Source organism: Melospiza melodia, chromosome 6 (assembly GCF_035770615.1).
Source record: "Melospiza melodia melodia isolate bMelMel2 chromosome 6, bMelMel2.pri, whole genome shotgun sequence".
In the NCBI taxonomy this organism is placed as follows: domain Eukaryota; kingdom Metazoa; phylum Chordata; class Aves; order Passeriformes; family Passerellidae; genus Melospiza; species Melospiza melodia.
In genome coordinates this window covers 73,789,044-73,815,683 of record NC_086199.1, presented here as the reverse complement: position 1 = coordinate 73,815,683, position 26,640 = coordinate 73,789,044, and the positions used below count along the sequence as shown (strand labels likewise).

The window sequence follows — 26,640 nt, the reverse complement described above, 5'->3', positions numbered from 1 at the left end:
AATTCAAGGTCTTCTACTTTATGCCCTCAGCCCCCTTAGGCCAGCAAAAGTGCTGATGGTGGAAAAGAAGGTCTAATGAGTACCAGCAATATATGCATTAAATTCTCATCACATTCTGTGTAACAGGATATGCTGATAACCTCTTATAAACTACCTGCAGTAGTTTATGTCTCCACTAATGTGGTCCTGAAGCCAGAAGCCCTTTTCAATACATTGAGAGTGGGATAATGAGAAATAAAAACATTCTGCATAAAAGTAGGGTGAAGACTTGTCAGCAACCAGTCAGGAGGAAAAGCAGATCTAGTTTGTTAGGCATACATTACAGTGGGTAGCTAACAGTGACAGCAGATACGTGAATTTCTCTGCCTTTCTTGTGGAGATACTGACCCAGAATCCGCTTGGACGGAAGAATAACAATTCCCTTTACAAAATCAGACTAGATTGAAATAGCAGTGACCCCCAGCATAGGGAAAAAACCAAGAAGCATTGCTCGTTCTTACCATGACTTTTGTTGCGCAGAAATTAGTTCACTGAAGCTTGCTCATTTAGGAGACGTGAATGAGGAATGCTCTATTATACTTTTTTCTGCCTCCTAGCCTGATGAAATGAGCTGTCCAAGGACTCTCATTCCCTGTCTTCAGCCGGGGAAGCCTAAGGGGCATTTAATGACATGCAGAAGCTGAAGGGAGAGTCATTAGCACTCCAGTGTCTAGGTAACTCTGTTAAAAGCTTTGATGAAAGTGACCTTCACACTTCATGTGCCCTCTGCTTTCCCCCATGCTTGAAGCTCTAATGATCACTTTTTTTTCTGCTTTGTCACTGTAGCGCTTATTTTGTGAAATATTTCCGTAGCTCGGCAGGAATTTGGATCCGGGTGGATCTGGCTTGCAGATATTATATCTGCAAGCATTAGGTGGGTGCAAAACAAAAGTTGGTGTAAAGGGTCAGATCTTCTCTTTGTAGAGAACTGAACAAAACCTGGAAACGTTGCTAGATACAGGTTTTTAATATTTTAATTAATACTTGATTATAAGTATATATTACCCTTTAAGAAAGGATAAAAATATCATCAAATGTTTCTTTGAGTATACCATGCTGTCCTCTTTGAGCAGGGCAGAAATTTGCTGTAGAGCACAAGAAAAGTGTGTTTGGAATGGGAAGAGTATTTACAGCCAGGGGCTTGTAATCCTGTGGGCTCTTGGGTAGCAGACTGGAAATTCTGGGCAGGCTGTAGGAGGATGATGTGTGTATTCATGTCTGGATCAAATGAGAGGATGGGAGAGAACAGAGGGGCGGCATTTGAGTAGAAAGGGAGGGAGAAAAGAAACATCCAACAATTTAAAATAAAGAGAGCAGTAAGTGCCACTAGTGTAGTCAGGCTAGAGGACAAGAGTAAGAAGGAGCCTTTTGGGAAGGAGTTATCTCTAGGGTAGCTTTGTTTATTTTTTTATTTAAAAATGCAGAAGGTATTTGTAACTGAAACTGAAATTAATAGCCCCATTTGAGACACCAGTGCCTGCTTGATTGATTGAAATGGGAAATAGTTAAGGTAAAAACAATATATCTTTCTTTTAAGATAATTAAAGTTTTATTTTGTTTGAAATTGAACGTTTCTTGTAGTGTTAATGACATAAATCATGCTGGGGTTCCTTTAGCTTACAGTGAGCAAAAGAGTAAAAAGTTTATTTTCCTGCATGGAGGTAATTATTTTAGCTCATTTTTCATTCTGAACTTTTAATTCAGATAGAAAAAGAGAAAAAAACAGTTTTACCAAATGTTATTCTTATGATTCTTGAAGCCCTGAAGTGTTCCTGGAGATGCGGGCTACTCGTAGCACATTTCAGAGCAGTTTCCTCCTAATATGCATAGTAAAATCTTTCTCTGATGTCAGCTACAAGTACATACAGACGAAGTATGTGGTTGGTAACACAGAGGGATTTTCATTGTCTTGCAGAAACAGTTCAGTCTGGCTGACCTTCCTGGATGAACTCTAAGGCTCAGAATGGAGTCAGGTTCTTTTCAGTGGTGCCAAGCAATAGGATAAGAGGCAGAAGGAAGAAACTGATGCACAGAAAGTTCCACCTGAACATGAAGAAAAGTGCTTTTAGTGTGTGGGTGACTGAGTACTGGAACAGGCTGTCCAGAGAGGTTGCGGAGTCTCCCCCACTGGAGATATTCAAGATTCTGGATGCAATCCTGTGCCATGTGCTGTAGGGTGACCCTGCTTGAGCAGGGAGGTTGGGCCAGATGAGCCACTGTGGTCCCTCTTGGCCTGGCCCTTTCTGAGATGTTGTGTCCATGCTTTGTGGTTTACTGAGCTGCCCTGTCACCCACAGGTCTGATCCTGGAGTGCTGCAGCCTTGTAAGTCTGGGTTAATAACAAGTGATGCTGTCAGGCTCCTCTCAACAAAATGAAATGCTTTTTGTCCACTCTTTAGCAGAGCAGTTAACCTCTCCAGGTATCCTTAGACTGAAAAAAAAGCCCAATGCTTTGATCAGCAAACAGCTTTGCATACGGCTCTGGCAAAAGGGAGAAGTGGTATTAATTTTCATGGTGATTCATTTGTGGAGAAAGTATCATTATTCTATCACAAATTAACTGTGTAGGTACCCAAAGCTCATGTAATATATTGAAAACGTCAGGATATTTTCATCTTTGTGATTTCATTCCCGCTGAGAATTTGTTCAGGACGTGTTAAATTAAAAGTAATATATAAACAAGGTGTGAACAGTTCAGTTAAGTGGTAACCTGAGGTTAAAAACACAGTGATCAAATTCAGTGCCTGAAGTTGGCAGGGAAATTGTCTTACCACCTCGGGAAGGCTTGAAATTAAACTTGTTTTGAAATGTAGGTGTTAAATCTGTGAAAAAAAAAACTCACTTGCATAAGTAAATGAAGTGGCTTCCCAGAGATGAAGAGAGCATGTTGAGCTCTGGGCTGTCTTTAGGAGAGAGAGGGACCATGCTCCCACCATGTAACCCCTCTGCTGTGGTTCTGTTTTGTAGCATCTGTAAGGAGGAAATCTTCTGGTAAAATCAGGGCTGTGCTCCCTGTCTGGCTGTGCTCAGCCAGCTGTCAACAACAGAGGGTGGGGATGTGCTGTTGACTGCTCGAGCTAACAGAGACAACAGCTCTGGGGTTATTTTTGTTGGGCTTCTGAGACCTTATTAACTTGAAAGGAGTTTTTGGAGATACTGAATTTCTGCACTGTGCTTATGTTCAGGTTTTTGTTCTCCCTAGCGCTGCCTGCAAGTAAATGCATGGCAAGTAGCCTTAAAAGGAACAAAAATCCCTTCCCATTTCAGGGTTAGCAGGAGGAGGATTAAGCTCCTTCCCCCAGTAATTGGATCCTCTGATTGCCATGGCTTTTGAAGATGATTGTGTATCTTTCTGTATGTGATAAATTATATGTGTGCCTGTGAACTGAAAGGTAGCTTGGCTTTAAAAATCCACTGAGTTTTTCCCTATAATAGTTTTACTTTTAGTTACTTATTTTGTGTGCTGACCATGGGACATTTAGCATTTTAGCCAAAAAAAAAACCAAAAACAAACGAGGCAGGGGAAGTTCTCCTGCAGCTGTTCCATCTTAGACCCTTCTGAAGACAAAGAAGGTTGGTGACTGTCTGGGACCCTTTGGAAAAAGAAAGCTCTCCCAAGGTTACAATATTGAAGATTCAAATCAATGTGGGAGCAGAGGGGAACGTGGACTGGATGAGAACCTCCTTAAACTGGTTGAAGTGCAGTCCAGTTCTTCCGTGGAGCAAATACCACCTTTCTATCACTCCTGGTCAGCAAAAAATCACAGTTGCAGTTGGATTGTCAGTATCCAACCATAGTCTTTGAAGCTAGTCTATGTTATCTCATGCTTTCTAATCTCAGGGTTTAAATTTGGGCAAGTAGCAGTGTCTCTACCTCTGTGTTTGTGCAGTAATACACGTGGTATATTTGACACCCATTCTACCAACAGGGCTCCAAAGCACTCATGGTATGTAAGTGTTAAAGTCACCATTTTACATAAACCACAAAGTATTTACTTTCTTTTGGCAGATTGAAGACATTGTTACAAGAATGCAAGATGACAAAACAGGTGGAGTTCCCATCCGCACTGTCAAGAGCTTTCTGTCCAAAATCCCCAGCGTGGTCACTGGTAAGAGCCGCAACTGGTGGGGAAGAGAATGTGAGCTGGTACTTGCTGGCTCTAAACAAACATACTGAAGCCACAAAAAAGAAGAGATGTGAGCAAAAAAAGCACCCCTCTGCTTGATTTTTCTATATGTTGTTCTGTTACAGGCTGAAGTAAGATTCCTTACACCTGAACAAAGATTCCTTAGTTCTGTTTTAGTAAATAAGCAATTCTATTTCTTTGGGGTGAGTTATTAAAAAATGTTATGTATCAAAGTATCACCAGTCAGAATTATTCCCTGTGACAGGGGTAGGACAATCTTAGCTAAGAGGTCAGGAAAGAAAATTGAAGTTGTTTCCTTGCTCATAGCCAAATACTCTTACTGGGCTTTGATCGCAGGTAGAGGAATGTGAAATACCTTTTATGCATGTGTGCTGCTTTGTTAAAGCTCTGTGTACAAAAGTGTGAATGGTGCAAAACGGGGAGTCAGAGTACAAAACCATCCCTCCATGTATTTCCAGACAGACTATCTTCCAATGCAGTGAAGACCTCTGCCATTGATAGATGATGAGTTTATTCAGGGTGATGTAAATTGTATGGCGGATTTGTACTTGGGTTTCTGGTACCTGTTTCCACTGACTCAGTAGTAGTGCTCCTGAAGGTTCCTGGAGAAAATAACCATTTATCTGATTTGAAAACTCACTCCCATAAGCTCAAGTCTGCAATACACAGACTGGATGTCTTAAGATTGACTCAGCTAAAAGAGGTTTCTGATATTCTGGTTAAAATTCATAGCTTTAAAAAGGTAATCAATCTAGTCACCAAGCCACTGCTTGTTACTCAAAAGGAAATAGGAGACCTCACAGGATTTTTAAACCATGGTCAGCAGTTCTCTGGCATGATGGAAACTGCTCCCAGTTCTGGAACAGCAACTGCAATTGCATCGTCTTGAAATGGCTGGTTTTCACAACACAGAGAATTGTGAAAAGATGAAGATAAAATAACAAAAACAAAACAAAAACCTCTCTCCAAAGCTCATAGAAATTCTTATATTTCAAGGGGAGCAAGCTCGGTACCATTCCCTTCAGGTGATTTGAAGGCAGCTCCCATGGACAGTTTATGAAGCCTCTGAATTTGAAAGTATGGGAAAATAACAGGCCAGTGGAGAGCCCAAAGTTTTCTCCATTTGTTATTTTTCCTTTCAGATGCATAGACCTGCCTATTTGTAGACCAAAACCAAAAGCAAAGTATGTATGCTATCAGTGATTGACTGTAATAGATAGGTGAAGAGGCAGGAGCACCTACATTTGAATGGAAGCTGAGGGCACTGGGTTTGTTCAGTCTGGGGAAGGAAAAGCAGAAGGGAATGAGAGGCTACAAAGACAGGATCAGATCCTTTCTCAGGAGTGCATGTTGAAAGTACCAAAGACAATCTGCACAAGTTGCAGGGAAAGAAATCCCAGCTAGATTTACATATAGGAAGAAAGTTGTTTACGGTCAGAGCAGGTGCGCATGGGCCCAGTGTCCCAGAGGAGCTGTGGAACCAGTGTTTTGCAGCTGTTCAGAAACCCCTGGGCCCAGCTGAACTGAGCAGTCTGACCTGACTGTTCATTTGGCCTTGCTTTGTGTGAGGGTTGGACGGGACAACTTTCAGAGAATTCTTCCAACCTGAATTACTCTTACGGTCAGTGGATACTCAGTTTTAGTGCTTGTCTTATTCCACACAATGTAATGAACACAGGAGAAGAACTTGAATTTTCAAAAACTTCATACTTCCCCTTGGGAAGAGCTCGATTCTAGACCATGGCATTCTCACACACTTTATTTCTACCTGAAAAATGGAACAGCAACGCTGAGACGGGATTTACTTGGCAGGCTCACAGTGACTGTGATTAACAGGGATTTATTTTGGCTTGACACTTCTATTGTAATTGCTTCTCACAGGAGAAATATAAAATCTTAAAGGAAAAGAAATATTACAGGAGTGCCTCGGTGCTCCAAACAGGCAGCTCTGTTTATAGTACAGCGAAGTGGGTGTTTGATTTAAGGTTTGAATACCAGGGAGAGAACTGCTCCTCTGTTTTGCTTTCATCTGTCCTGATGCCTTCGGTGTGAATGAGGTATTGGGTAACACAAGGAGAAAAAGCCTCAGGGAGTTATCAATAATGGTCCTCTCTTGACAACAGAAATCTGGAGAAAAGGATGAAAAAACTTTTTTTGAATGTATGATGAGTTTGTGGAGGTATGCTGTGCCAAAGACACATTTCAATCTGCTCTGGAAGTAGATTTTCCTCTCCCCTTCCCAGTCTTTGGCTTGCAGTAGGTTGGTCAAAGGAGAACATTTCACATCATTATCTTCTTGGTTAGGTCTTCACTTTTATAGGCAAGCCACAGAGAATGAAAGTAGGATGGGACCAGTCTGTGTGGCACCTGTGTGCATGTGTCAGACATTGTCCAATGTTCAGTTCAGAGTATGGAATATAGAAAAAAATGCCTGAGGGCAGATTTTGAGTAGTGCTGTGATCCGTGCCCAGAATGGGTTGTCAGCCAATGCACATAATGGCAGCTGCTGCAATAAATGGAGTTGCATGTTTCTCTTCTAGTGAGAAAAGATTTTCTCAGTAAAGCTTTTGTTTCTGTAGATGAATTGTTAACTCTGTTTTCGCAGTTATCAGACTGTTGTAGGAACATCTCATTATTCTAACCAGCAACAAAACTGGCTTTCTGATCTTCTTTTCGATTTTCATATAATTGCATCTTAAAAGTTACCTCATTTTTGGCAGGAGGACGAAACACATATACTTTTTTCTCCCACTGGTTCAGACTTGGTCTTATACAACATTGCCAAAACAAGGAAGGAAGGAAGTGCTGCAACAGCAGAGCTTTCCAGTACAAAAAGCCTCCTTCACGCTTCCCAGTTTGCTGCACATTCCCAATCCCGCGTATCAGCGTCTTTGCTACCATAAGACAAGGGAGACATGCAGTCTAAAACCTTTGCACTAGTCTGCCTTCCTCCCAAGAGGTTTTGATACAGCTTCATTCTGATCCATACCCCTTCACTTGAAGCTTGGCTGTCCCCACAGCTCCATTTGGGATGATAGCTCGTCCCAGCAGCAGTCCCATGGCCGGTCCCTTGCTCCTGCACTGCTCCTGAGCCTCACCAGCGCTCGCTTGTCCTCCTGCTCCGCTCCCAGCGCTGTGGGTGGATTGATGAGTTATGTCCAGGCTCTCCTGGCGTGGATTGAGTGCTGCCACGCAAGCTTAGTGCACACAGCCCTGCCAGTGCACTTCACTCCTGTCCTGCCATGTCTGTCTTACATAAGCCCTGGGCCTCTCTCAGCAGAAGGTGCCAGTTTCACTGAAATGTGCCAGATGGCCTGTCGCTACTAGAGACTCAGGAGCTAAACCAAGTTTAAACTGCTGTGTGTCTCTGTCTGAAGAAGCCAGCATGTGTCTTGGCAAGTGCCCATGGAGTTGTCCCAGAACACATCAGAATGTCACTTACTCAAAGAAAATGCATTTGGCTGGAGTGTGGAAATCCCACGGTGTTGTGAAAGAGAGACTTTATTATTGAATATGTTCCCTGATGATGTAGTTCAAAACAGTCAAGTTCTGCTGGAGAACTTTATACACCCATTGAGAAATTGGCTCCCTTGGGGCCATTCTGAGGGTGTTTGTTGCCTTTTCCCTTCAGAGGAGGTCAAGCACATCTCTCATCCAGTATAGCAGTCACAGGCCCAAGGGAGAAATAAGTTCCTCGTGTCCATGAGCTGCCTACCAATAGATTTGGCTTCCCTAGGCTGTCTGTCCAGCTGCTTGCATCACCGTAACACAGGGCTTTCACTACAGGACTGAGTCTGATACAGATTTCCCTCAGCATTTGGGTAATTTTATTCTAGATATTTTCTGTCTTTCCTCTGTAGTTCTGCTTTGAAAAATAGGACACTTGAAAAGTGGTACTGACTCTGTTTCAGACAGTTAATAGATGTAGATAGTCCCAAATCTAAACCAAGTTCAATCTTCTGCTCAGCAGGAATTAGTCTATTTAGTTAAAACAAACAAAAAAAGGCCACTAACAGAAAAACAAAAAAAAAATTTCCAAAATTTAAATCAATGTCCAAACTAATACTGGGTGCTTACAGATTTGTGAAGGATATAAAGAACATGCTCATGGGTTAAAAATTGACATATGTTTATATGTACATACTTTATAGTTTTTGATGGTTTTCCACATTTCTAAAGAGCAGATGCTGCACAGTAAATTCAACAGTTTAGCAATTGCTTGGTGGAAACTGACTTGCCAAATACAAGTTGGTTTGGCATACAAATCCATTTATTTCTCATAAAAAAATCAATTGTTCTGAGCAAGTTGCATTTAAACTAATTCAAGTGAAGACTAGGCTTCTTCATAACAACTTACATTTCCTTCTTTTATGCATCTCTTGAAATTGCTCCCAGTAGAAATGTAATCCCTCCATCCCTCAATAAGAAGTCTAGTATTTCAAAGCTGACCCGAATCACACAGCATTAGACATGTCAGCAATTACATGAGTAGTACCTGTCTTGCAATTACTTTTTTTTCCTGTAGCTTTCTCTTAAGCTCTCTACTTGGATGCCAGGAGACAAATTAACCCAGTTAAGGAGTCAGACTCCTATGCTGTGTTCATCCTCAGCTCCCTCCTCCCTTCCTTTTTCTCCTTAACTGCATCCAGCTTCCTACCTTTCAAATGGTGAGAAGGATGAAGGAAGAGAAGATGAAAATCAGCTTCCTGAAGTGTAGCAATTTTGTGCCTGTTGTAAAGATGCAAAGCAATACCTTGTGTAGCAAAAGCTTAAAGCATTTGATTTCCGAGGACAAGGGGGATAGCACATTAATCAAATAGGATGTGGTCATCAAAGAAATAAGAGAAAGCAATCAGAATTAACATTTGAAACAATGGATATGCAATATATCTCTCTGTGCATCTGCACATGTGTGCACCTAAATGCATGTAAATAGTGTGCAAGTTTTGTTAAGAATAAGCCCAAGAGTGGTTAAGTGTTGCATGCTAGAAATAACCAAGGACAGGTTTCTGCATTTGTAGGTGCTGTGCAGAGTGAGGACTGCTGGTGTTTGTGTATCAGTGCCCTCTGCTGCAGCCAAGCTGCTGTTCAGTTCACATCCTGCAGCTGCTCACCTTCCTCCCAAGTGCTGTGTGTGTGTTGTGCTTTCCCAGCTCAGGGGGAGTGCATGTGGTGCATTTTGTGTCCTGCTCGTTCCATAGCAGCAGTCCTTCTGTGCTGTGTGGCATAAACCCAGCCCAAATATTGGGGGATGTGTGACTTGATAGCTACTCTGGGCTTGGAGGAGAAGGATGGTTTTCATAGCTGGCTGTTTTGTGTGTGTCATTCATAATTCTTCATCCTCTTCAGGACTGCTCATCTCCAAAAAAGCATGCTTGTACATCACATGAAGCTTATATAGCCCATAAAAAGTGTGCATGCACTGTAGAATAAATCAGAAATGAATAAATAAAATTAACCATCTATTGAAGTGAAGGGAGACGACCCATCTTTGTTGATCAGCATCGAACTCCAATTTATTGATCTCACTCACACACTTTTATAGTGGTGTTAATTAAGCTTATACATATTGCAAAATCCGAGCTCATCATAGGTCACAGATTACACACCAACCCCTCCTTTTGTTTTCAATACCTGTGGTTTGTTATTGAAACCAAGATTTGTGTTCTCACCCTGATATGAAAGTTCTCAAGGCCTCCATGTTTGTCAACTTTTGCTTTCCCAAAACTTATCCAAGGACAAGATATTTACTTGTTATTAAAAACAACCTGAGAACTTCTGCTGTTTACATAAACATGCCTGAGAACTTTTGTTGTTTACAGAAACAGGCTGTGAGAATTTGCTCCTCACAGCTGCCTTTTACTTTTCCATCAGCTGTATATGATTATGGCATGTCTGAACAAAACTCTATAAACCATTTCTGAGCAAAATTCTCCAACAACCATCACTTAAAATTACCAAAATTGGACACCCTTCATAACTGTGTTGTTTCATATGACAACACTTGAAAGTAGTTGCACCTGAGATGAAAAATATTGGAGGAAGTGCACATCACAGCAGGACGTGCATTAAAATTTGGCTTAGGCCACTGAAACACTTAGAAAACCCATCCTGAGGCTTTAGTATTATTTCAGTCAATAAAAAGGTTTCTTAAGTGCTAAAGCCCAGTATATGATGAGAAATTTAACTTCCATATATTAGAATTGTGAACGTCCTTCCTGGTCCTGCTGTATTGGAACCTCTGCACCTGTCAGGTGAAGCTATGATAAATCAGAGACCTGAATAATTATGCTGCATGGATATTCCTGTGGCCAAGGAAACGACAATGAAAAATTACCCAAGTCACCAAATGATCCAGCTTTATCTTTCTGCTTTTTCTGGATATCAGAGATTATGTCAGAAAGAAAAGTAAACCCAAGACAACCTTCCAGTCATGTAGGCAAAAATTAGACCACAAAATTACAATTTTTCTTATTTACGAACATGATTATAAAAATCGCTGGACTGGAAAGCAACAAATGAGAGCTATGAGCCTGGAACAAAGCAAATCTATTAAAAATTGCCTAGTATTTTTTCTCTACCAAAATTTGCTTTTTGCTGAAGGACTTTTCAGTCTTTCAGTTGAGACTAAAAGCTGGAGTAGAGACAGATTGCATGACAAACTACCTGTTGAATTCCAGTGTTTAGATGAATTGGTAATTCAGCTACAATAATAAAAAATATTAGATATTAAGAAGGGTCTTGTTGCTGACTGTAGTTTTATTCTGAAACACAGCATTTAGCTGATGGAATATTGTGGCTAATGAATAAAGCATTAAAAAGAAAAGTCAACAATATTTCAATGCCTGTAGTAATACATAGGGATGAATGATTAATGTTTTTTTGCATTCATCTCATCTTCAAAAGCACAGCTTTATTACAGAAGGTTGTTTCTAGATCTGAATGACACAGCAAAAGAGCAGAGATTAATTATAAGAACTGTATGGCTTTGTTTTTTGGATGGGAGTGCTTAACAGGCTGCACTCAAGCTGCAGTACTTTGCTTCTCCTGTCTTCACAGCAATCTGGGAGTTGTGTGGTGAAGGATCTACCAACACGGTTTTGTTTTTTCACACCTCTTGCTTTGGTTCTGCCCTTCCTCCAGAATTCCTGTGGGCTGCAAAGCATCAGATTCACAGCAGAGCAGCTTTGCTCCTGCTGTGCCTGAGAAGCCACATCACCCCTGAGGAGGATGTGGGGCTCTGACCCTTTGACAAGCCAGTTTTACTTTGAGGTAGTGTAAAAGCAGCAATATGTGACAGCACAATGATAATCAATAGCAATGAGAAGGCACAAATATTTGAGTAGATTGAAAGCCATTACTTTGAATCTGTTGCTTTAATTCAATGTCATTCCAACCATTAGAAAAAGAACCAACTCATATTATTGGGTAAATACATCTGCCTCTTTATTCCATGCACAGATTCTCTTCATTGTTATCTAGAATTCTTTGACTTTTTTAAGTCAATGTAATTTTTAGGGTATTATTTATTGGGCAGATTCTAACTTGCATTTTAATTAAATTTATTCTGCAAAAACCCCAAGAGTTTCTTCTAGGATTTAAATTCCCTGACTTTCATCAGTGTGTTGTTTTAAAGAAATGCAGAAGTTAGCTTCAATAACTGTAAATCCAGGCTCATAAATAACTTCTACATGTTAGGTTTGATAGGTGAGTGTTGTATGTTTGATATATCTCAGTTACAACACTGAAGTTACTATTAATGTAACTCTTGGGGGTGAGGTGAAAAGGAAGGGTTGGCTTTGCTTTTTTGCTTTAAATAGTACAACCAATTACATAGATCACCAGTTTATTTTTACTACCATAAATAGCCAGAAATCACTGCTGCCGAAAGCTGCGCTGGGCAGTGAGAATACATCTCCACAAGAGGCTGTAGGCAAAGGAGGTTGGCATGGTTCTAGATTGGACAAACTAGGGCCTGCTCGTGTGAATACCCTGAATGGTTGATGAATACCTTGTTTTATTCTACCTGTTGCAGCAGAAATACACAGCTCTTTGGTCTTTTATGTATTTGCACCTGAAAGCGCCATAGATTTGGCTTTAGAACCTTCTATAAGAGCAAAGAGGAAAACAAAAAGCTTTCAGGCTTTCCATGCATATCCATTGCTATAAATATATACATTTGCATGTTTTCTTTGGCTTTTTTTCCCTGCATGGATAAATCTCTCAAAACTGCATGCTGGCTTCCCATGGATTTGTTTTGAATATGGTGTGAACTGATGAGCTTGGATATTTTTGATGTATGATTCACTACCACATGCAGAGAAGAAAATTGTATTTTGGTCCTGCAGAGCAATAAAACTAAGCAATTAGGTCTTCGTTCGGTTAATTCCTGTATGGTTGCTGGGTGCTTTCCCACAAGAGAGTCTCAGGATTCAGCTCTTGCAAGGTCACTTGCACTGTAAGAAATTTCTCCATGTAGATAACTACAATATGACTAGGACTGCAGACTAACTCTTACCTAGGAATTGAGAAGTTGGTAATGTAACATGCTAAATATACTCATAGGCAAAAAAATAACATAGACTGATGAGAACAGTAACTGGTGTTTCTAGCAGTGGAAGGTTTTACATCCAATTATTGTAGGGTGTTGTGTGGTATTGCATAGAAATTCTGTTACTTTTGCAACTATTTATTGTGGATAGGATCGTCTCTCTCAATGGTCTTATTGTTAGTTAGTTTGTTTGTAAACTCAATTGCTTGCTGGCTGATACCAAAATGGTTGTCAAAATCACTGAGTGAATAATTTCTGATGAGTTTTCCTTTCATGATATTTTACTTTTGCCCTAACTATTCAGTAAGTTTCATTCCTATTTCCTGAATAGGTTAGACTCGTGGGAAACCACACTTTTTAATGAATGAGATCTGCCAAATGTCCAGTCTTTTGTTGAATGCTGTCTATGTTTTTTCTCCTATGAGAGAGACAGTAACAGGTGTGCTTTCTAAGGAAGCAGTAGTAGCCATAGAAAATAAAAGTTACTATGTTCTGATAAAATTTTTATTACAAGGCTATCATTACTGAAGCTAATGAATTGGACTGTGGCATATTCATCAAAGCTTATTTCTTTTATCAAGTATAAAACTCCCAGAATCTGAAGACAAAATCTTTTAAAATGTGATTTATAATTTTGCACTGCAGCATCTCATGTTCATTGTTTACGCCATTGCTACATGTGCAGTACATTAGAATTTGGTTTTGTGTTTGTTTGGTTTTTTAAGTAGGAAGAGTTGAATTTAGAGCTCCCAAGAGCATCAGGTCTTTGACACTCCAGCCTCTTGTTCCCCAATCTGTCCTTACATCCAGGGTTGCCCCATCCTAGATGCAGAATCCAGCACTTGTCTTTGTTAAAACTTCATCCATTTGGTGACTGCCCAGCCCTGTGATTTGTCCTGGTCTCTCTGCAGGACCTCTCTGTCTTCAAGGGAGTCAACAGGCTCCTCCCAGTGTAATATCATCAGCAAACTTACTCAGTATGCCTTCAAGTCCTGCATCCAAGTAATTTTTGAAGATGACAAGAATTGGCCATAAAATGGAGCGCTGGGGAACCCCACTAATGACCAGTCACCAGTCTGATATCTCCCCATGCACTATCACCCTTCACGGCTGACCCGTGATCCTGTTGCTCACCCACCACTTGATGTGTTTATCCTGCAGGGTGTGGACCTTCTGTCCAGAAGGATCCTATGAGAGGCAGCATCAAAAACTTTACTGAAATCCATAAAAATTACATCAACTGGCTTCCTTTAATCAACTAGGTGGATTGCCTTGTTATGAAAGGAAATTATTGCTGTTGACAAGCAACAGATCAAGAAAGGCATCTTTCCTAGTCGTCACCCTTAGTACGTGTATCATGAAGTTACCATCCAGGTGTTCTGGGGATCTTTTGGATCTGTTTGTGCCATCTGTGGGGTATTCCTGTAGTACCTTAGCGTGTTTGGGCACCATCTCTGTCAGTGACTTCCTGCTCATTTGCTCCCTGCTCAGCCCATTAGGCTGAGGTGCCTGAGGCAGAGGTGTTCCTGTAGCCAGGCATCATAGAGGGAGAGCATCCCCCTCACAGCTCAGGAATCCCCACGGCTGGGTGCTGGCTGAAAGCAGGTTGGCTGGGAATAGACCTGAAGCCTTGAGCTCCCTCCTCTCTGTGCTGGGGGAAGCCTTGATGCCTTCCTGAGGCTCTTAGCATCATTATTCTGTAGTACTGCTCTACCCTCCTCGTTCCTGGCAGAATTGTAAGGGTTGTGACATTATAGTTAGGGAAGAGGGGGGAGAGATCAGAGCAGTATCTAATGCAATCAGGGGAATAAAGATCAAGAGCGTACCTCTTGCAGCCTCTCTACTGTAGTCAGCCTGCTTCTGGAGCCCTGTGCAAGTTAGATTTGAGCATAACTTCTAATTAGGTATTTGGGTCATGTTTGACACGCTCTTGGTTTGGCATTGATGTTTCTGTGCTCCTACTTAGCTCTAAATTTGCCAGCTGTTTTCCTTAAATAATTCCACTTTCCACTAAAGGATTGTGTATCTTATGTAATTACACCCACAGTAGTGTGAGGCCAGTCATAGGGACACAAAGGTAGAAATAGCTCAGCATTTTACACCAGCCTTGGCATTCCTTAATGGAATCATTAAAATTTGGATTCCCATCTCTGCTGTGACAAGCTTTGTTAGCTCTGCTGAGCTCTCATTCATAACATCTAGACTTTGTCAGTTTAGGTGCAGCTCTGGAAACAGCTGTCCTCTGTTGCACTGAGTCCTCTAGGCCTTGCCTGTCAATCCAGAAATGTCAATCCAGATCAAATTCCTTTTCATGACTTCTCTTCAGCAGTCAAAGGATTTGATACCAGTCTGGATAGATTCAGGGAGTAGTTACATGAATTTTATTCAAATAGTCTCAGACCATGAAGCATTTTCTGAAACAGGGATTCACGCAATGTGAGCTAAACTAGTCACAGCACTTTAGGTGCAGATTGTGAGGGTGCTGGAAAAGTCATGCTGGGGTGTAGAGTACCAGACCAGGAAAAAACTTTGCCTGTGCAGTGACATGCTAGAGATTTGTCAGTCTGAGGTGACTGTTAAAGCAGGGTTCATTCCATTAGAGCCCATGCTGTTGAAAGAAACTTGAAAAAAAAAAAAGATGTTTCATTTTGTCAATCTCTCTTCTCTTTTCTGGGATTCATGGGCTATTCTATTCCTAGAAAAGGCAATGCCCATTTTAGGGACAGTTTATTTGAGAATTGCATCTGCATATTGCAGTAGATGCCTTACTATCCCATTTTTAAAAATAATTCTCTTTTAAAATGAAGAAATCCTGATGCTGCTCCTCCTGATTCACTCTTTAGTTGCTGTCTGTTCTTTTTGTGTGTGGTACCTTCCAACATTGGCCTTGCTCACTATGGTTTCTTCAAGCCCATCTCCGAATGGAGTGTACAAGAACGATGGAGAGGGACTTGCATGGCTCAAACTAAAACAGAGTAGGTTTAAATTAGATGTTAGGAAAAAAATTCTTTACTGTAAGGGTGGCAAGGCACTGGAACAGTTTTCTCAGAGAAGCTGTGGATGCCCCGTCCCTGGAGGCGTTCAAGTATAGGTTGGATGAGGCTCTGAGCAGCCTGGTCTGGTGAAGAGTATCCATGCCTATGGTAGGGGGGTTGGAATGATGATTTTTAAGGTCCCTTCCCAACCCAAGCCATTTTAGATGATAACAGTCCACATTTCTCAGGGATTAAAGCCAACATGCTCTAATGTGTGGCAAGACAGCACACAAGAATGGGAACTTGGGGGGTTTGTGGGGAGAGATTGGAAAGCTGTCACACCTTGATTGTGATGGTCATCTGTGATTGCATATTTTCATTTTTGGGTAAGAGTGATTGTTTATGGAGACCTGTAGGTTTGTCCTGCAGAACAGGAGGGTGTCCTTTGCAGATGGCACTCAGAGATGTAGATTAATATGCTGCCACAGTGAGAGGTAAAACCCGCAGATGCTTTGTGTCATGTCTGCATGGGTCCATGGAGCCACCTTGCTGGCTTTGCTAAATTAAAGGAAGGTAGCATCTGCTCTTCAGCTGTGTCACTTGGCAGTACCTGATCAGCTTGACTGAGTCTGTGAGCCTGTTCCTGCCTGTGTCACTCACAGTTCATCCTGTCTTGTCCTGGTGCGTAGCAAACTTTATTTCTGGAGAAGTATTGTGGAATTCTGCTGTCCTAATGAAAAGCTATACAGACTCAAACAGAAATATGAATGGCAGCTGAATTTTGTTTTGTTATATAAACTTCCCCTTTTTTTTAATTCTTGAACTTTGTACGTTAAGCTTTTGGCGATGAAAATGGTAATTTCATGGTATGTTTTGGGAGCACAGGATAATTTACAACCTACTCTCAGTAAATAATCAGAGATGCCAGGTAGAGCTGTGGTAGTGATGCTAATGTGCAATACCATATTTTGAGTGAGAACTTGCTGAAGGACCTTTGGTATCCAGAGGGGTAGCACTGTATCTGTTTAGGGAATTTGCTGCAAGTGCTCTGTTCTGACGTGGGTTTCTACAGAAGAGTTGTGAGCAAGACTCTGAAGGACCCCTGGTGGTGTTGGGATACAGGTTTTCAAAGGGTAGCTTCTAACAAAGCCAGGCACAATGGGTATCCACACGTGCAGCTGCACTTGGAACCCTTGTGGTGAAGACGGTGTCTTTGCAAGCTTCCTGTAGGTGCTGGGAGGGACAGAAGACAGGGCATGTCCTTTTCAGGTGTGTCCCTTTTCTCCTGCTTCTGCCTTTTTTCCTCATACCCTGCAGCTGCTGAAGGGAGCAGTCTCACCTGCTGAGATGTGAGTGTACAGAGGATTTCTCTGAAGTGATGCTCCTGGCTAACATGGGGCAAGTTGGCAGATGGGAGCTGCAAAAGGCAGGCTCTAATTGGTAAAGTAAGAATGCCCACTTTGTGTCAAACAAATGGCCACCAGCAACCCTCTGGCCATGGATCCTGTAGTGGATATCTGGGGTAGTATATAAAGAAAAAGGCAATGTTTAGCAATATTGTGGAGGTGTGTTGCTCGGTCTCCAGCTGTCTGGAGTGAGGGGGACATGGTGGGGGTCACAGTCAGATGTTTTGCCATTCTGCACTCAATTGATTGTGTTTACATTTTTCAGATATATGGAACAAATGGTTTTACCTCACACTAGAGAAAAAAAAAAAAGCCTTTTAGGAAGTAGTTTGGAATATGATTAAATATTTTCAGTGTTTTACATTGACATATATAAAATTCTGCAAATGCACACATAATGTACTTTTTAGCTTGTGTGTGACAGACACAAAGCTGCACTGTCATAGACATGGATTTTGGTGTTTGACTGGAAAAAATTTCAGGTTAACAGGCAGATATGTAAAAAAGTTCTTCTCTCCTTTCCTGACTAATACAGACTAAGAGTTGGGCTAGACTAACATTGTAGATCCCTTTGAAATGAAATATTCTGTTGTATTCCAGTCAAGTAACCATCCCAGTTACTTAGCTGAAGAGACTGGCTGAGTACATACTTTTGTAGTGCTAGGGCTGTGGAGAACCAACTGCTCTGTGCAGAAAGATCCTGCACTGATTGCCTTCAGCACCCAGGACATCTCACCCTTACTATCTCAGCATGCTTGAAGGTTTCATCTTTCTCTGCAGTTCAGGGAAATTAGTCAACCTTCCTTATCCCATCACATCCCACCTGAACATGCTCAACCTGTTATTACCCTTGTTTCCCACTTGACATTACTCCTGTTTTCTTATCTCTGAGTTGTGCTTAAGTCACATGGGTGGCTTTAGCCTTTTATGCTTGTTTAGGATCATGATGAATGGTGGCATTTTGAGACAAAACTTGATATGTTTGGCTTTTGTTTTTGTTTTTTTTTTAATTTTGGATTTGTAGATACAGCTAGATATTGCTAGATATAGCTATTTCTATATACATATATATTGGAATATAAAAAAAAAAATCCACCAAGTGTGTGGTTTACAGTTAATCAAACACATGCCCTGCAGAATGTTTTGTCCCTTTAACGATGCATTACTGTATACTTCCATGAAAGAAATTACCCATTTACCCTTAAGGGATAGTTTTGACGTGTGTCATTTGTAATTTTAAAAGAAATCTCTGCAGTACTGGAAGACTGATATGAATTATATAGGTCTTTATTTTACTGTGTATGAACTAAAATGTTCCCACATTGTGGATGGGTTTTTTAAAGTGTAAAATTTTACATGAGAAAGCATAACTAAAGAAAAAAATGTGCCCAGATTTTCCTATAAATCCTAAATTGTTTTACAAAGTTTTGACTGCTGAATTGTAAGGCAAAAAATAACAATCTGATGAATTATAGAATTTATTCTGGGCGTATAGGCCAGCTCAAGAAAGATATGAATGCTTGAAACCAAGCTCAGGCTCCTCTAATATCTATGTGGCTAGGTGAAACACTTGAAGTGCCCTTGAAATAAGCCTGGCATTAAAAAATGGATCTAACATTATGCCAATACATCTTGTCAAAAGCTGGTTAGATGTAGACTCCTGAGAGCTTTTCAGTTTTGAAAATAGAACAAAAGGCTCTAAAATAATTTCTGAAACTTGTGTCCGGTATATTTTTTAAAAACTCAGAAAGGTTGTCTGTACGACAACTTTTTGTTGTGCTGGTTGTTTGTTTGGGGTTGATGTCCTTTGTAGTCAGGGGATGTAACAAATCTGTCTGGGGTAGTTCTCAAAACCACAAATAAATATTAGCCTGCCTTGGCCCAGTTCTAATCTGAGGCACTGTCCATGTGTTTTTGGATTCAGGGAGGCAAAGGGTGCAAACAACTAGAGAGAAGAAAAGGAGAAACAGGGAAGGAAGTGCATTTGTTTTACTTTCAGAATTGCTACTTTAGAATACCCAATTACAGACAGCATACAAATACCCAACAATTTAGTTTCATAAAGGGAGCATTCTACACCAGCATAAACATATAATTGCTTCAAAATAGGTTTAAGACAAAAATGTGCATTTAATAACCAGATGATAAAATTGATGAGATCTTAATGGAAAAAAAACATCACTTGTATCTAAGCTAGCTGGCAACATACTTATCTCCATTCCTGACATCCTGTGATTGTATCTTATCATGTTGGATACTGGGAGGGTGTGTTGAAGGATGAGGACAAGTCATTGCCATGAGAGGAGTTTCTTTAAGAAGTAGGTCAATAATTTGTCATGCTGTACTGCATTTTATAATAAGGCTGTCATCTCCACATCTGTGACATGACTCTCTATGTGTTTTCAAGTTTAAATGCATGAAAGACACGCTCATGACTATAGGAAGCAAATATCATTTCTTGCTTTAACCTCTTCTCTCACCAGACCAGCTCCTGGCAGCAAATTGTTGGTTCAGCCATAGTCTGGCAGCCTTTGCTTGGGTTTTGCTGCAACTGTGATCAGAGCAATGAAGGGAAGCTGTTGCTTGATTGGGTCCTTGGTTTTAAATTTGCATGACCTTGTTGTAGTCTGATAATGTTTGCACAAGACAGTCTGTGAGTAAGCTGGTGACAGAATGTAAATATTGCTCTTTCAATTTGTTCTCTCCAGTTGGAAACAATATTCTGAGTTACCTGCCTTGGGACCTACTGTAGTTTGCTCTGAGAATAGTGTTAGCAAAATTTGCACAGCTCTGACAGGTTTCAGTCTGTGAAAGTAAAACCAGAAATGAGCCTTACAGGGGAGGGATTCTGCACAGGAGAATAGGACGGGGGAACTTTATTGGCAGGAATTGGTATTAATGTTCAACACTATGAAGTGGCAAGGCATTTTATGTTTTCACAGTGTTAGGTAAACATCAATTCATTAATCTTCACAGCTCTCCTGAAAGACTTTACACTTTGTTCAGCCATGTATTTGTCTTTCAGGAATATTATATGTGGTCTGTCCCAAGCCATACACGAATATACCAGAATGAAAGTTTGGCTATCCCTGATGAAGCTCAAGTACATCCAGTAACAGAAAAGAACTTTGCCATTTTTTATGTTTCACATTCAGATATATGTATGGACTGTTACAGAATTCAGTGAAAAGCATGTGCACATATCTTAGATTAAAATTTGACCATTTAGATTTCGTAAGCAAAATTTATTTTTGGATACCTGTCATTGTTTTCAACATCTGTGTTCTTATTCCTGGGGTCTATTTTCTACAGGCTTATCCTCTTGCTTCTTGTATATTTTCTCCATTGACTTCTATTACTCTTTCTCTCTTCTAACTTGTCTCTGTACATGCAGCATAAGCTAATGGAGTGTGAACAGGCTGAAAAGTTCATTTCAGAATAAATCACTATGTTGGACAGAATCTCCTGAGCTTGTGAGATAGCACGTTAGTACAAAGTGACCTGACATGCTTTCAACTGGCTTCATCAGAGTTGTGTCAGTGCCATCATGTTGTGTCAGTGTAATTGGTACAATACCAACACAGTTGGTACCATACCCAAAATGCTAGATACAGCAAGGGCAGGAGCAGGCACAGCCAGCCCTGGTGGGGCAGCGTGATTGCAGCTGTCTGAAGAAACTTGGTAGTTTTTTACCAAGGAATATGAGGTGTGGTCAGACTTGTTCTACACACATTACTGTGTGGAGGAGGAGGAAAGACAGTTCTTTTCCAGTATAACTCTGGGTTGCAGACCTTGTAATTTTATGTTTTCATAGAAAAACAGAATGCCACTTGGGATGCCTTTGCTATGTCAGAGTTAATTTGACCTGTAATTTTTTACTTGGACTTTGGAAGGGTATTTGTAGTAGTGTATGTGCATATTCACTATTCTTCCACTTAATCTGGTGTCACTAAGTTACCTTGCTTTTTGTACAGTGGGATTTCTGGTCCCAAATCCTCCAAGCATAATTTTCATGCTTGTTCTTGCAGAGGGGACCATACAATTTACAATCCAGCAATTATTGTGTTCCTGGGGAGGGATTATATGAGTATACAGAGACAAAGACATGGATTCCTGCCTTTTTATCTAAGTTTTAGTGCCTGCTTCTATGTGACAAAACATTTTATTAGAGAGAATTTACTTCTTTATAATTTTTTTCCCCTCAGTTTAACATGATCTCTTTTCGGATCTGACTTCCTTTATTTGTTTTTATTGCATTACTTTGCAGAAAACATTGCTGTAATACTTCCAATATTTATTTTTCTTCTTCAAAACTTTTGTTCCTCAATACATTCTGTAACTTTTGCTTCTTACATTTCCCCTCTCTTGATTCAATTTCATTCATAAGGTCATAGCTTTAACCCTTTTGGGTGGCTAACCTGTTTTAGATGTTTTATTTTCATCTGGGAGAACAAAAGAAGAGATATTCAGCCATATCGGTTTTCTTCTTGTGTGCAGGCTTTGCCTTTGCCTCTCCAGTGCAACATAATTGAATATGTTTATAAAAGACAAGGTCTATATAGTGCAGTAAAATGCTCAGCATTCCCACTACGTCCTGCAAACATTTCCATGCGTACCTGACTTTGTTCTGGGAGCAGGCCAGTGAGCTGGCTGTGCTGGGACAGGCGATGCTTGCCAGCTCTGCCAGGCCGACGGGACAGTGGCCTGAGTGCTGTGTCTTTGTTGTCATCTTTCTCGGAGATTTGATGCAAGATGCTGATGGCTTGTTGAGTAAAAAGAGGACATTGCACATCTGAATGTGTTCCTCGTGAGCACGTGGTCCTAGGGTGAAAGTGAAAAATCAGCAAGGTATTCCCCTACTCTGCCTTTGCATGCCCTGCTTTCAGATACAACCTGATGGTGCGACCTGTTGGATTTTATTGTTTTATTGTAATTCTGTGTCTTGATTGCCTGGAACCTTTTCCTCTCACTTCTCTTCCGTTTGAGTGACTTCAGTGGTCACAGCGTTCCTCTCTCTCTCTGCCGTGTCTCCCGGGCTGTGGAGAGGACAGGACAGTCCCCGGTCCTTTCCGCCCGGAGTCTGCGTTTGCTCTCCCTACCTCCGAAATCGGTCACACCTGAACACGATGACCGCGCTTACAAGAGCGGCACGCTCTCCGTCTGGTTTTCCTGCGGCCTCGCCTCCCATTCCGTGGGCAACACCACCACCTCCCGGCCGGCCCCGGCCCCGGCCCCGCGGCTGCCCTGGGGCGGCCTGCGGCCTGGGCTGAGCCTCCCGCCTGCCTCGGGCAGGAGGAGGCAAGGAGGAGCGAGGGAAGGAGCGACATGCATTTTAAATGAGAAAGTGGTCTGAAGTGAGAGCGATCTGAACGCCTCGGAAGAATGTTTGTAATACCGATAAAGGTTTGTTTTCCTCGCAATGAGCGTTGATTCGCCATGACATCCAGGTGCTGCGGTCCGGGCTCCGCGGCCGGTGCCCGGCACTTTGAGCAGCAGGTTTCCAGCGGCCGGTGCCCGGCACTTTGGGCAGCAGGTTTCCAGCGGCCGGTGCCCGGCACTTTGGGCAGCGGGTTTCCAGCGGCCGGTGCCCGGCACTTGGGGCAGCGGGTTTCCAGCGGCCGGTGCCCGGCACTTTGGGCAGCGGGTTTCCAGCGGCCGGTGCCCGGTACTTTGGGCAGCGGGTTTCCAGCGGCCGGTGCCCGGTACTTTGGGCAGCGGGTTTCCAGCGGCCGGTGCCCGGTACTTTGGGCAGCGGGTTTCCAGCGGCCGCGCTCCCGCCCGTAGCCCGCCCTTGGCCGCCCCTCGGCCCCGCGCGCTCCCCGCGCCCGCCATGGCACTCGGGCGCGCGGCCGGCGCCGTCCGTGCTCGCGCAGCGCCCCCTGGCGCGGCCCCGCGGCAGTGCGGCTCAGCCTGAGGCGGCCGCGAGCGCGCGGGCCTCGTGTGGACGCCAGGGAGGTGTATTTGCTTCTACTTTGTTTTTCATTTCAGTGTTTACAGGAAGACTTTTTAAATTTTTTTTTTCTAGAGTATTTTACATTGTTGTAGTTTCTACAGTCACTCGTGAAACTACTCTCTGAAAGTATTTTGAGAGTCTCCCAGAAGGTCTGATTAATGAAAATACAAGACCTTACGGAACACAGTGTTGGTGGACTAAGAAAAAGCTTGAGCTTTATATAGAAAGGATTTTGAGCTTTACTATTTGGAAACTAAAAGCAGCATGCATGTGTTTTTGTTGCACTGCTGTTAAAGGCTGTTATGTGCAGATCTGCCCAGGCAAACTGCTGAGAAGCACTGTGAGGTCCGAGGATGTTCCTGCCACACTCACCAGGACGTGGCTGAATCCGGAGTGCACAGAGCAGCTGACGTGCCCGGGGATATACCTCTAGAGAGCCAAGCCAGACTGGGTTTGTCAAGAGTCTGTGGCGGTGATAAAACACCCTGATGCTCACGAGGTTTCCAGAAAGAAGTGAGTGCAGCTGCTGGGTCTCGGACCAGGGCGCTGTTGGATGGCAGTAGGAAAGCAGCAGCGCTGTCAGGTGTGTCCCACTGCTGGCAGGTGTTGCACCACAAAGCTCTCTAACACAGCAGAGCTGCTCTGATCAAGGCTGATCCAGGCTTTATCAAGGCTGCACTTTGCGCTTGGGTAGCACCAGACACACAGCTGGGCCCATCCTGCTTCCAGTACCTGCTGCTATCAGAAGTCATTGCTGCTTTGGAGCAGCCCATCAACTGTTCCAACTCCACAGCCATGCTTACGTCGAAAGGGGTTAAATAAAATGTTGGTCTTCAAATTCTTGGTGAGAAAGAAAAAAGAAGGACAATATTTTGCTGCATTGTCTCTATCTTAGAATGAAAACAAAAATGCTTTCTAAGATTTGTAGACAGATAAGATACATGGTGTTTTGACATTAGATTCAATTATTCAAACTGAATGGCAGTATTTCAGTGCAGCTTTCAGCTTTTCAAAATGTTTCTTACTTTCAGAGGTTATTTGGTAAAATAAACTTGAAGGGTATATCAGGCAGGAAATGTAATTTCTAAATATAGATTTTTTAAAAATGGTGGTGTTTACTGCTTGTGTTATGCACATCCTTAGGAAATCTATCAAAGGTAAGAAAGAACAAATAATTTACTTATTTTGAATTTGTTAATTATGGCCAACTGATTTTTGTTTTCACTGTCATCATTAAATTGTTCTGCACATTTGAAATTCCCACTGTTACATATCTCTGCCCAAATCTGCAATGCTGGAACAAGCTGTTGCCAGCAAAATCAACTACGCCTTGCCAGTAGAAGTTTCTTTTAACACATGGCTTAAGGAGCCCGGTTTAAAATAAGGCCTCTAAGCGTTAGTGCCAATATTGTCTCTTTGTTTTACATGGCACTAAGTAAATTGTCAGCAATTGCTACAGAGTTGTAGTTCACTTGGCTTTACCCTTGACTAAAAGAAATTACGTGTGCTACCTTAATCCTGCTGGAGAATTGTCCTTGTTTGACTGCTGCACCAGTACAGAGCTCCAGTGAGGCCAGCTGCACTCCAGGGCAGCATAACCTAACCCTAGGCAGAGCAGCAGAAGCAGCCCTGGGCTAAGGCAGGTTCAAAGGAGAAAGCTGTGGAGGGAGCCAAGTGTTTGGCAGTTCTGTGTTCCCCTTGTCATGCATGCCTTTTGCAGCTCCTGGAGCTCTGGGCTTTGTGCTTTTCAGAGCCCTAACCCCACATATGATGATCACATGTGATTGAATGACCTAGCAGGAAAAGGGGTGGGAAAGCTGTACAATACTGATTATTTTATGAATGATGAGCTCTTGGAGGGAAGAGAGTTACAGACGTTGGGTCATTTAATGCTCCAGATAATGTGTACTGCGTCACTGCAAACACTCTGTGTGGTTCTCAACCTTTCCTAAAGAACACGAGGGGGAAAAAAAGTAGTAATGTGTCAGGAGGAATTTGCTTTCTTAGAAATTTTGATGAAGGTAACTACGCTTCTCAGTAATAGAGATCACAGATGATCATGTTGCTGCAGTTAACACAGAAATGTGTGATCCTGGGAGAGATCTGTTGTCACCAGGGCTCTGTAGGAGATTTAAAAATTGCCTTTTGCCAGCAGAATTACTGCAGAAATTAATAGGAATCTGGCATAGGTGACTACTGCAATTCCAGATCTCTTAGTAAATAAATATTGTGCCAAAATCATTTAAATGCTGCAGCTTTCAGAGTACTTTGCCGTCTTGCACCACTTGGTGACCTTTACACCTTTGCAGGGAAACTGTTACAACACTGGTGAGGGAAAGGAGGACCTTGATGTAACAGCCTTTAAAATTCAGTTTGTGAATGAGGATGTGGTGTGAAGTGACCTGATAGTCACGTGCTGAAATGCGACATCATTCGCCTTCTACATTTTATCAATTTTCTTGTTTTCTGGAGAAGCAAATTAGCTATTAAAAATACTAATATATTATTGAAATGACAGAAACATTGCATTTAATTTAAAGGCTGTTCACATGAATTGAAGTAAAAATCTTTCCTCCTAACAAGGTCAAACGCAGGAGTCTTCAAAAGCCTCGATTCCAGCAGTGCTCAGGGTTGCTTCCTTTGCTGTTTTGTTGCCAAATCATTTTGACAACGTGAGGAACAGCGCCTAAACATGACTATATGGCAGAGAGCCAAATTGCTAAGCTGTGTGAGCCACTTCAGTAGTCTGACTAATGCAAAGGCAGAGCACCTGGAAAAGCAGCTGGGAATTTATGATCAATTGTAGGTGTACAGGTGCATCTCAACACATCCACAGTTCTTAGTGATTTGTAAAAGGTGGTAATTTCAGATGCTGTTACTAGTGCTGCTGGGAGTGCAAGGTGCCCCTTTCCTGCCTCTTGTATACCTCTATAAGGGTTCTTGAGGCAATGTGCTCATCTTTTGTGGGTGTTATAGGAGCTATGGGTTTGAATGACACTAAGCATGCTAATTCCTTTTGTCTTGCAATTTCCTCCCATACTTGTAGTAACAGCAATTTGCTATGGGGTTGTATTTGAGGAGAGAATAAGATTTGGGTACAGGTCACATGGTCTATCTCTAATTTAGGCCAAATTCTAGCCAAGTGTAGCATCAGCAGTGGGGATTGCACTGGGGTTATGGTATATCCTGGCTTCTGGAGGGTGTGTGCATTCTGTGCATTCAGGTTTACCTGCATGTTTGTTGATGCCAGTCCTGTCTTCAGGTAGCACACGATGGCAGCTCAGGTTTTCTTAGTCAGGTGTGGGGTGTTTAGCACAAATAAATCAGTGTGGCTGCCCTGTGCTAAGGCCAGGGCTTGGCATCTCTCAGTGTGAGCAAAGGCCAGCGAGGGTGAAGGTGCTGAGTGTCAGGTGTGAGGGCTGGGCTGACGTGACACAGCTCTGTCAAAGTGCAGTGAGAACAACACTGAGGCTGGCGTAACACCAAACCCATTATGAGCTGGGCAGGTCAACTGGAAAAAGGCCCTTTCTGGTATCACTTTTTTCCAGTTGAGGACCTGGTTTAAGCT

At 42.1% G+C, this 26,640-nt stretch overlaps 1 protein-coding gene across 6 annotated transcripts in view; it reads left to right on the top strand.

Annotated features, from left to right (window-relative positions):
* Positions 1 to 26,640, top strand: part of RGS6 (regulator of G protein signaling 6) — a 244,140-nt gene that overhangs the window by 137,658 nt on the left and 79,842 nt on the right. For 3 of the 6 annotated variants that reach the window (XM_063159184.1, XM_063159186.1, XM_063159185.1), the window contains exon 3: positions 4,049 to 4,148. In XM_063159184.1, coding sequence (XP_063015254.1) covers positions 4,049 to 4,148 — 100 coding nt within the window. Of the gene's footprint in view, positions 1 to 4,048; positions 4,149 to 22,403; positions 22,523 to 26,640 lie in introns of those variants that run through there. The other 3 variants (XM_063159188.1, XM_063159187.1, XM_063159189.1) reach the window with 3 other exon arrangements.